Genomic DNA, 10,071 nt, shown 5'->3' with positions numbered 1-10,071 from the left:
GGCCGTGGTAGTTTAAAGGTGGATTTCCTTCTCCCCTTCCCCCACCCCCCAGAAGACCCATCTCAGATTGATGGTTTTACCATCATCTTCTCTGTGCACTGATTTCCCTGATTAATTGCTTTGGTAATAAACTGAACAAAGTATGTCTATTAAATATCTCATTTTCCTTCTGCAGCTTGGGCACTTGGTCAATTTTACAGGAAAAAAAAAAAAGTGGCAGGAAATGCCAAAAAGGTAAGACAAAAAAGCCGATGGCCAACGATTCCTTGACGACTAACTGCCCGCCCCAATGAAGCGGCCATGTGCTAATGGGTCCCACACCTTGTGGGGGGGGTCCTGGCACCAAGCCCCACCAGGTCGAGTTCTTTGTTGAAATGGTGACACCCTTGCCCGTGGCCTCCAAGCTGCCTGTGCACGTGCAGGGAGACGTGGGGCCCACTCGAGCGACAGTTTTTAAAGCTGTCTGGATGAGCCCTGCCTCTCCCACCACGCTCGGCACGGGGAGGTGCGATGGAGGGTCAGCCCCGGCACCCACCTGCCCGCAACCCACACCAGCAGGAAAACAAGCAGCGTGTTACAAACAGCAAGACATTGCTGCGGTATTTTGGATTTCACAGCTTGCTTTCACTCCCGTGAATAGCAAATTTAACAGCATGCTTCCCCGTGTGTTACGCCGGTTGCCGGTGCAAGGGGCTGCTCCTCCGAACCTCCTGTCTCCCAACGGGGCCCCCCCCGTGTGTTTTGCTCCAAGCCTGCAAAACCAGATTTAAATCTCCAAGAGAAAGGTCATTACCTTGAATTACAGAAACTTTCAGGCACGGGGGACTTTGCGAGCACCCTCTTGCTTGGGTTCTCCCCTCCAGCACTGACAACCGTCTCCAGCCGCGCTCCCCAAGGGCTCGCTGAGGTCTGGCAATGGAAACGCAATGGAAATTGGCTGTTCACGGGCAGCCGGTGCCTGCAGCAGCAGGGACGGACCAGCTCTGCATCCCTGGGATGCTCCAATGGGCCCTCTGGTCCCCGGGTAAAGCTGCTCTGCGTGCCCTTGCTCACGACACCAACACGGAGGTACACAGAAAACACTGCTTTATTGACTGCATTTGCCAACACATTGAGGAATGCAAGGGTTTTTTTCATAAGCAATGGGCCATGGTCCCAATGTGTATTAAAGCATACACTGTATCTAAACAGGATGAAAATAATGGCAGACAGAGCTATTCCAAGGCAACACAAATAGCATGCATAATACAGTCTCACACAGAACGAGTCTGATAACATTATATTGCTTTAAGGATTAACTAACATGGAAAATGTACAAAAAGGAGAAATAGGTTTTTGCATTAATGAAAAATACATTTTTTCTCTACAAAGGAATTTCTAATACAAGAAAATAAATATTGCAACATAAGCCAAAAATAATTTAAAATTGCTCTTTTCAATATATTTTCAATATTTCTCTTTTATATTAACAAATGGCACATCACGTTCTTTGAAACAAAGAAAACAGAAGGGTTTCTCCTCCTGCGACATTCATATCGTTTCCTGTAACTGATGTGAAGTGGGTCTGTTTTGTATGTGGAATGGCGCAAACTGCGGGGGGATTTCCTTAAAGAACAACCAAACCTCAGGCCCTGCCGCAGCATCGTCCCGCTGGCGGCTGCTCCCGCATCCCGCTCTCGCCTCCCGGCTCTGTTCTGCGCCCCGCCTTGGGGCGAGCTCCGTGGGACAGCAGGCATCCAACCCCCATAAAATAGGTGCCAGCAAAAAACAAAACAAAATTTAAAAAAATAAATAAAAAATGGGTGTGGGGAATGGGAGCTGTCCTCGGGAAACTCCCGCAGCCATCGGGGCTGGGGTGGGTGTTGGGGCTGTGCTCCGTGATCAGGGCATGATGCTATTTGCATCCTCATCTCAACTACAACGGCCGCTGCTTCTCCAAGGAAACGGGTGCTCTTACAGTGCAAATGTCGATTCCTGCAGTTTATACATCTTAAAAGACAACATTTCTCTACTAAAATAAACCCTTTTATTTTTTTTTTCTTTCTATTCATTTCAAAATACATTTACAGTAACATCAAAAATATTTTCCTTGTGCGTTTTCTCTCCTGAACGCCAGGCTCCCCTGCTCCCCGGCAGCGGCGAGGATGCACCGGGCAGGGGATGCACCGGGGTGGCCGCAGCCGTCCTGCTGCGGTCCAGCCCCGCCAGCCCTCGCTCAGCCCCGCGGCTCACGAGAGCCCCTTTTCTCCTCTCTATTTCCCCCACCCCGTTCTTCTCCCCGGGCTTGACGTGCCCCACAACCCCATTTAGCTTTCCCCACCTAAACACCGTCTCCCGATGGCAAAATACGATGCCTGGTGTTTTGGGAGCATTTCAAACTCTTTTATTGCCTGGTGCTGGTGGTGCCGAGTTGGTTGTTCTTTAAAGTCTCCCCCTTTTTGCTTTCCTGTACTGAGAAGACAAGTAGTGCAGAAGCTGATGAATGGAGCTGTGTACAGTGAAATTTGTGGATTGCTTTTTTTTTTTAACCATAATTGAGTGAAGCACACGGAAGCAAGATTCATTAAAAGGCAGCATATTGATTATTGTTATGACTCTTATACTAGGATACTGTAGCTAAAGCTAGCAAGCCTGATAAGATAAACTAAGTCCTATTTACTGTATTTAACATTATCTGAACATACTGAGCCTTAATTAATGAGCAGATTTTCATTTCCAACCTCAGTGGATTATGCTAATTTGTAACAAAGGTGGTTCCCGTTTTGCTGATTTTTCTGTTGATTTTTTTTTTTTTCCTGCTAATAACTTGTGTAACATTTTTCCCATCTGAGGAAGATTCCTCCCCAGGCATGGTCAGTCTCAGCTGGGTTAGTGTTGGGCTTAGCCGGGGCTGGACGCAGGCACTCGGCATCCGACCCGAAGCCCCCGCCGCTCGCCATGCCTGGGATGAGCTAGGCTGTCATTGCTTATCTTTGCTGCAATTTCATCAATAATAAGGACTTTGGAAGGCTGATAAAGATGATCTACTCTAAAACATCAATTGAAGGAGTCTCAGAGTTCCAAAAGAAAGCTCACAGTGAAATGAGCAAAAAGCATCGGAAATCAAAATGGCAGGATGCGGTCTCGGAGCAGCAGCATCCCTCGGAGCAAGCTTGGAACCTAACGCCGCAGCAGTGTGTTATGAGTGTGTCTTTAGTCCTGTGTTGCTAAATAACTTCCAATTTTTTCGTAATGACAAGTTTCCGGTTTCTGGCTGTGCTGCTTGACTGTCAAAATATTCTTTGGCATCCACAAAATTATTTGACTGATTGGTTTGACAATTGCAAGGTTTTTTTGTTTAGTGATGGGTTTAACCGGTTGCAGAAGTGTCCCAGGTTTGGTTTGTTTTTGTGTTTTTTTTTTTTTTTTAGGTTTTTTTTTAAACATTTTTTATTTTTAAAAAACAACAACAACAAAAGTTTCAGTGAATTCCTTTTTTTTTTGTTCCCTGAGCTCACACTGGGGTCACTCCAATAAAACACGTAGCACGACTTAACTGTGACCTTTGAAGCCAAAACCGAAGTAATGGTGCAATTAAGTGCAAACATGGAAATTCGCCTGACTTGTAGGTAACATGGGCTTTTCAACAACATTTAAGGCTTATTGGGGACATTTTATGCATTAAATTATTGTAATATTTATAATGTCAGCTTCTGTGAATCACCCTCCCACAACGAGTCAACAGCTTGTAACCAGGATTTAAGGAATAATTAAAAAAAAAGGATGGGGAAGAATAAATTCACCATTTCCATTGTAGCGTTTAGGAGGAAAACAAAATGGTGAAGGCAAGCATTTCCATTTCCCCTCGGTGACGGTACGTTTGGCCTCGGGGCCAAGCATTTCATTGTGCAAAGGGGACTTCAAACGTGCCGCCCCGGCACGGTGGGACCACGGCAGCCATCGGAGAGAAGCACGGGCAGAAAAACTTCGCTCAACCTCCCGGGTTAAACCAACTCTGACTCCCCACGGTGTTTTTAAAGGATGCTTTTCTCCTCCATCTTGCCCCACATTTCCATTTTCCAGCTTGCTAACAGCTGATCAATTCACCTGAGTAAATCACTTCGGTTTTTCTAACGACCTCAACGGGGTCGACCCTCGGGGCAGGGACGGGGAGAAGTTTTGCATCCTGGCCCCTGGACGGATCCCGACCAGATGGAAAGGTGAGGGGAAAAATAATGACCGAGGTTTGTTTTTTTTTTTCTAAAAATAGAAACGTAACATTGCTCTCTTCCACCCCAAGCGCTTTCCTCCAACAAGCTTTTTGTGCTTTAGTCATTATTTATTTTAGTATCGCTTATTTTGCTTCCTCGTATACGCGCACACAGGGGGTATTTCCCCTCCCGCAGCTGGCCGCTACCGTACCCTCCGCTCGCTCCCTGCTCCGGGGGCAACCGTCCTGGGCAGAAATCTGCCCCTCGTTAAATAATGCCCATTAATTAAACTGTCATCCCTGCAGAAAGCACGGGTACCGGCACCCTCTGCCCTCTTGGCACCCTCGGCATCGGTCCTGCCGGGCGCCGGCTCGCATTCCTGGGAAGTGGGGTCCAGCGGGGATCCGGGGAGGGACCACTACTGTCACGGTCATCGATGTCAGTGAAGCTGAAGCTGTATCTCAGGCGTATAGAGAAGAGAAAGACAACAGTGCCGAATTTCCAACTATATACACATATTAAAAATCCCCCTTGCTATGATACCAGGCAGAAATTGGACATGGCAGTTGTAACTGGGTTGAGGCCTTGTCGAGCCGGCGCGGTCGGGAGGAGTTAGGATGCCAGGATGCTCATCCTGACGATGTCCTCGCCGGCCGCATCCAGCTGGCCCCGCTGCGCCCTGCCGCCGCGGGACTCCCCGTCCGAGTCGCTCATCTCTGCATCGGAGAAGTAGCCGTCCGTGTCGGCGTCGAAACGACGCAAGGGAGCTCCGCCGGTGCCGTCGGGCTTGGGGGGCTGCGACCTCCGAGTCCCTCGGCTCTCCTTTGGTAATTTGAACCGCACGACGGTTTTGGGGCTACCTACGGAGTCAGGCACTTTGGCCGCGGGGCTGGGCTCCGGCTGAGCGCAGCGCGGCGTCTCCTCCTCCTCCTCCTCCTCCTCCTTGCTGACACAGCCCCTCGCCCCGGCCGGGGGGTGAGGCTCGCCAGCTTTTGGGAGAGAGCCCTTCTTGGCCGCCTTTTTCGCCTCGCCCGTCCCTTTGCGGTCGGTGGGAACCTTCGCCGCCCCTTTCTCCGACTTGCTCGGTCTGGAATCGGGAGCGAAGGGTTTGGCGGCGTCATCCGACAAGTCGCTGGCGTTCTTAGTCCAGGGCTCCGAGCTCTCCGGGTGGCTCCCACCCACGGCGGGGGGGCTGCTCCTGGGCAGCTTTTTCTTAGTGTTCGTTCTCGTTTTGCTTTTCACTTTCTTTGTGGCCTCGCTCTGCTTGAAGGGGGACCTGAGGGAATGGTCCATCATGAAGCTCAGCAAGGTCTCCTCGTCCTGGAGGAGCTCCTCAGAGAGGCCGGGGGTGCTGTCCTCGTGGTGGGCGTTGTTGAGGGACCACTCGCTCATGGCCATGTTCTCGGTGGTGATCTGGACCGACTGCGCCAACCAGCTGTTGAAGAAGGTCCCGTCGATGGGGAAGGAGGTTGACAAGCCTGGAAAAAAAGAAAAGGGGAAGATTGCCTCAGGAGCCAGGAACAGCCACGCTGCCCTTGGACAACACCACCGACTTCACCGAAACCCCCCAGCACGCAAAAGGTCAACCATCACGTACCACATCAGGGCACAGAAGAGGGTTTACTCCAGCACTAATGTTGAATTTGGGGTTCACTGAGGTCACAGTACAACAACCCGAGTGCTCACCCACATCCAACACTCCGTGATCCTCCCCAAATCTAAACGGAGCATCTTTCTGCAGCGAAGATGCCCCAACCCACCCCAGCGCGGGTGGAGAATGCATTCCCGTGCAAAGGCAGCAGGACCACCAGCTCAGGCGTGAGGCTAAAAATTCAGTGACTGCGACCAGAGCGGGACTTGTGCCCAGGCACGGGGTGACAGGTTCCCCAGGGAGCAGCTGCCACCGTGCCACCACGTGCTGCCAAAACCCCGGGCATCACCCGAGCCCGGGCGGTCAGTGGGGTGATGGGACCAGTGCAAAGGCAGGGAGGGAGGCAGGTCTGAGAACCTCACCAGATACTCGAGAGGTGTGAGAACTGAATAAGAGGAGCAGAGATGACAGGCTGGAATGGAAAAAGCTGAAAAACTTCCTAATAATTATCTCTGAGCGCAAGAACGAGCATTGTGGGCTGGGCTGGGTCTAATTAGCAACTGGAAAGGCGCATACCTGCACAAGCACACGCAGTTTTAATCCCTGTAACAGAAAGCCATGGGTTCAACATCAGAGCTGGTTTTATGGATGAAGGAAAAATTAGGTTTGATTTTTTTATTTCAGGTGAGAGCTTTCCTTTTAAAACAGTGAGTCTAGCAACAGAAGAGGGAAAGAGCAGTGGCACGGGCAGGGTGACTCACATCCGCAACGTCTGCCGGTCTCGATGGCAGCTTTGCATCACCCTGCCCCGTGAGCAGCGATAACGGGCTGCGACCCCGCACCTCCACGCTGCGTGGACGAGCGACCACCACGGGGGGGACACAGACGAACACCCTGCGCACCGCCGGGGCTGCTCAAAAGCAGCACTGTGGAGGTCGGTCAGGTGGGATGCCCCCTCGGAGGTGACACTGTCGAGGTGGCAGTACCGCACCTCGGTACTGGAGGTGGGATGAGCAGGGATGAGCTCAGGGCATCGCGCGGTACCCGGGTGCCGAGCAGCCCAAGGTCTTGCTGGCAAGGGCCCTGCCAAGCTCGCCTTCCCCCGGCCCTTCTCTGATGAGTGCAGCCCCAAGTGATGCTTCAAGCCCTTAACAAAATGCAGGAGGTTACGAGACCCCGGTGAAGCTCTGGGTCGCAGCAGTGCAGCTTTTCTCAGAGACGCCCCAGCCCTCCATCATTTGCCCCAGAAAATCCAAAGCTTCTTTAGCAGAGAACAGCGCAGAGACAGGATGAGCACAAAAGCCCCATTTCCAAAGGGGCTCCTGCCTAAAAACCAACAGCTTGGAGATGAACAGAAAGCAGCTGAGTCGGGGTAGGAATGGGCAAAGCAGAGCAAGGCAGGGTGGCCCAGACCCCCAGACTGTGCACCCGCGGGGCAGCTGAGCACGCACAAACTCATCACCTCCTGCCCTGCATGCTGGCGGAGGTGACGGCGCCGGAGAAAGTCAAACAAAAATCCAATTCCCTGCAAAAACCATATGCAGTCATCAAGGCTTGTCAAAAAATACCTTTTTGTTCTGTGTTTTTACTCCCCCCCCCCCAGCACTGCCTGCTGCCGAGCGGCACCAGGTCGTAGCTGACGGGGAAGAGCTGGAGGTGGGTGAAGCATCTGCGGAGCCAGCCTGCATCTCCTTGCCCCCCGAGCAAATTCAAGAGACAAGCCGTGCTTTCTGCCTGCCTCTTGGATGCTCCCGGACCGCCGGCACAACCAGCGTGACCGCACGGTCCCGGACAGTATATTCCATGAAAATGCACAGCCCATGTGCTGTATTCACCATCGGTACACAGCACAGAAGATACGGGGGATCAGCCCTGCTGCGGGGTGGGTAAGTCTGATTTTATCACCAGAAAGCGAAATCACTCTTCAGCAGCGCATCACGGGTTTTGTACCACATTCTCCCAGTCCGGGTGCAAGCCCTGGGGCTGTGGGGGGAGGATTTTACACCCCCTGCCCCACTGGGGACCATGTCTCCGACGTGGTCTCTCCCGTAGGACCTCGGTAATTCAGGCTGATGCCCACAAGGGAGAGATGGAAGAGGCTCCCATGGCCTCAGGTGCAACTCCACCGTGTACGTGCAGGAGGGATCAGGGGCTGGGAATCTTAACCCTGCTACCTGAAACAGGGAGCCTCCAGCGGCACGGGTCAACTCTGTGCCCATAAAATCAGACTTACCCAGTTGTCCCAACACAGTTTCGTTGACTGATTTCCTTTTCTCTTTCTTCTCGGGACTATTTTTTCTACCATCTCTTCCTTTCCTTCTCGGGTCACTTTTCTTACCCTTTGTCTTCTTCCCAGTTTGTTCTGGCATTTTTTAGAAAAAAAGGAAAACTCCGTGTGAGATGAGGCATCAGGGATGCTGCGGTGAGCAAGTTCCCCTGGGGCACACCCCTGCGGTGGAGACCTGGACCAGACCTGCAAACAACTCCAAGCTAAAGGGAGAACAGCAGCCACTTTTTGGCCAACTGTAGGCTAAGGTCTCTATAGGTTAAGAAAATCTGAATCCCATAGGTTATATAAAAAAGAGGTTTGGGCCTTGGACATGAACTTAGCATGGCTGCAGGAGCACTCCCACTGAAGGCAGGAGACTCGCTGGAGACTCTGCAGCCACCGACGTGCCCTCCTGGACCAGGGCTTTGGGGTGGGGACCTGCGGGAGCAGCAGAAGGGAGAAACCCCAAACCCTGCTCAGACACCTTCCCGGAGACGTGGGGACCTCCGAACCCGGCGGTGTGTCCCCCCTCACCGACAAGAGCATCTCCTGGAGGGATTCAGCTGCCAAGTGAGTTTGACAGCAATGGTACCAGCAGATCTTGATTTGATTTGACCTTTCAGCGATAGTAACTGCTCGCACTCATACTGTGTGGGGGTGGAAAAAAACCCAAAGCTATAAAACTTAAGCAGTGCATTGAGCATAAGTAAATGGAGTAGGAAAGATGACCAGCCTTGCCTACGGAAAGCCAGGGATATAACTCTTAGTTATGTAGACATTCAGCTAAAAATCAGTATTTCCTAAATGGCTTTGAACTGCTACTGGATTTATTCCTCTTGGGTAAACAGGACAAATACCCTGTAAAAGTACAACTTGTATTGCCAAGCAAAATAATTCAACAGTTTTTACTTACTCCGTTAGGTCATTCTCCCACAGAAGTCCATGCTAAAACTTCTATTATTTTTCAGAGGGGGAAGGATATTGTCCTTAAACCAAAAATGCGGGTGGCTGACGGAAGCGGAGGCGAGACATGCAGCTTTTCAGAGTCTGGCCCATAGGTTGAACCTGCACAAGCTGTGCAGCTATCGGAGCAATGATTTTAAGAAACTAATCAGTTTGTTATGTCGGCCAGCAGCAGACCTGCAAACAGCCTCAGCAGAGAGGCTGCGAACCGGATGGGTCAGAGGGAATAACCTCAGCTTTCCCCTTGGTGCGGCGATGGAAATGTACTGGGCGAGCAGGGGAGGGAATTCGCACTGCACCTGCCCGAGTCTGGATTAACAGAGGATTTACAGTCCTGGGGTTGCCAAGCCAGGAACCCCTCCTGACCAAAGGACGCACGGAAAGAAAGAAAAGCAAAAGCAAAATTGGCGTTTGCTACGTTCCTGCCAAATAACCGGAGAAACGCAGACAGATTTTTCACTTCGCTTACAAAATAAAAATCTAACTTTGTTTAGACAGCACAACGGGGCTAAAGAGAAACCCGAGCAGTACTTTTTGAAGAGGAACCTGTCAAAATAGTAGCCGTGTTTCAAAGCCAGACAGTGTTTACTTTCCACTCCATGCAAGAAAAATACAGGGGAGAGAGGTGGGTTCATTTTACACAGGCAGTTCTCACTAATTTTATTAAAAAATCTCCGCTTAAATGATCATGTGTCAGCGGGAAAAAGAAACCCCTCCAGTTTGGAGTTTTATGTGGGAGCCATTCAAAAAAAAAACTTTGTGCCAAAACCATCTTTGGAATAACCCTAACAGATTTTGGTCGATGACTACTGAAAAAAAGCTAGCAGTTAAAAACTAGTTTTTAGGTTTTAGTTTAACTAGCAGTTAAAAACTAGTCAAAAACTGTCACAGCAGTTAAAAACTGGCCTCATCCAGGCAAAGTAATGGAGACTTCTTCCTTTCTCCAAGAAACCCCAAGTACGCAGAGCAGCCCGGTCGGGAGCTGTGCGGAGGGGATGCTACAGGAACCGTCCCCCGCTTTCAAACCAGTCAGCACTCCGTAATGATGGAAAATGCAG

General features: G+C 50.9%; 1 protein-coding gene across 5 annotated transcripts in view; it reads right to left on the bottom strand.

Annotated features, from left to right (window-relative positions):
* Window positions 1–3,384: 3,384 nt before the first annotated feature.
* The window catches only part of JADE2 (jade family PHD finger 2), an 82,174-nt gene continuing 75,487 nt past the window's right edge, over window positions 3,385–10,071 (bottom strand). For 4 of the 5 annotated variants that reach the window (XM_072872066.1, XM_072872067.1, XM_072872064.1 and 1 more), the window contains 2 exons: window positions 8,015–8,143; window positions 3,385–5,668 (listed from right to left, as the gene is read on the bottom strand). In XM_072872066.1, coding sequence (XP_072728167.1) covers window positions 4,803–5,668; window positions 8,015–8,143 — 995 coding nt within the window. In that variant the 3' untranslated portion in view covers window positions 3,385–4,802. The remainder of the gene's footprint in view (window positions 5,669–8,014; window positions 8,144–10,071) is intronic. The other variant, XM_072872065.1, reaches the window with a different exon arrangement.

This window comes from Ciconia boyciana, chromosome 9 (genome assembly GCF_034638445.1).
Source record: "Ciconia boyciana chromosome 9, ASM3463844v1, whole genome shotgun sequence".
Lineage (NCBI taxonomy): Eukaryota > Metazoa > Chordata > Aves > Ciconiiformes > Ciconiidae > Ciconia > Ciconia boyciana.
This window is presented reverse-complemented; position numbering and strand designations above follow the sequence as displayed.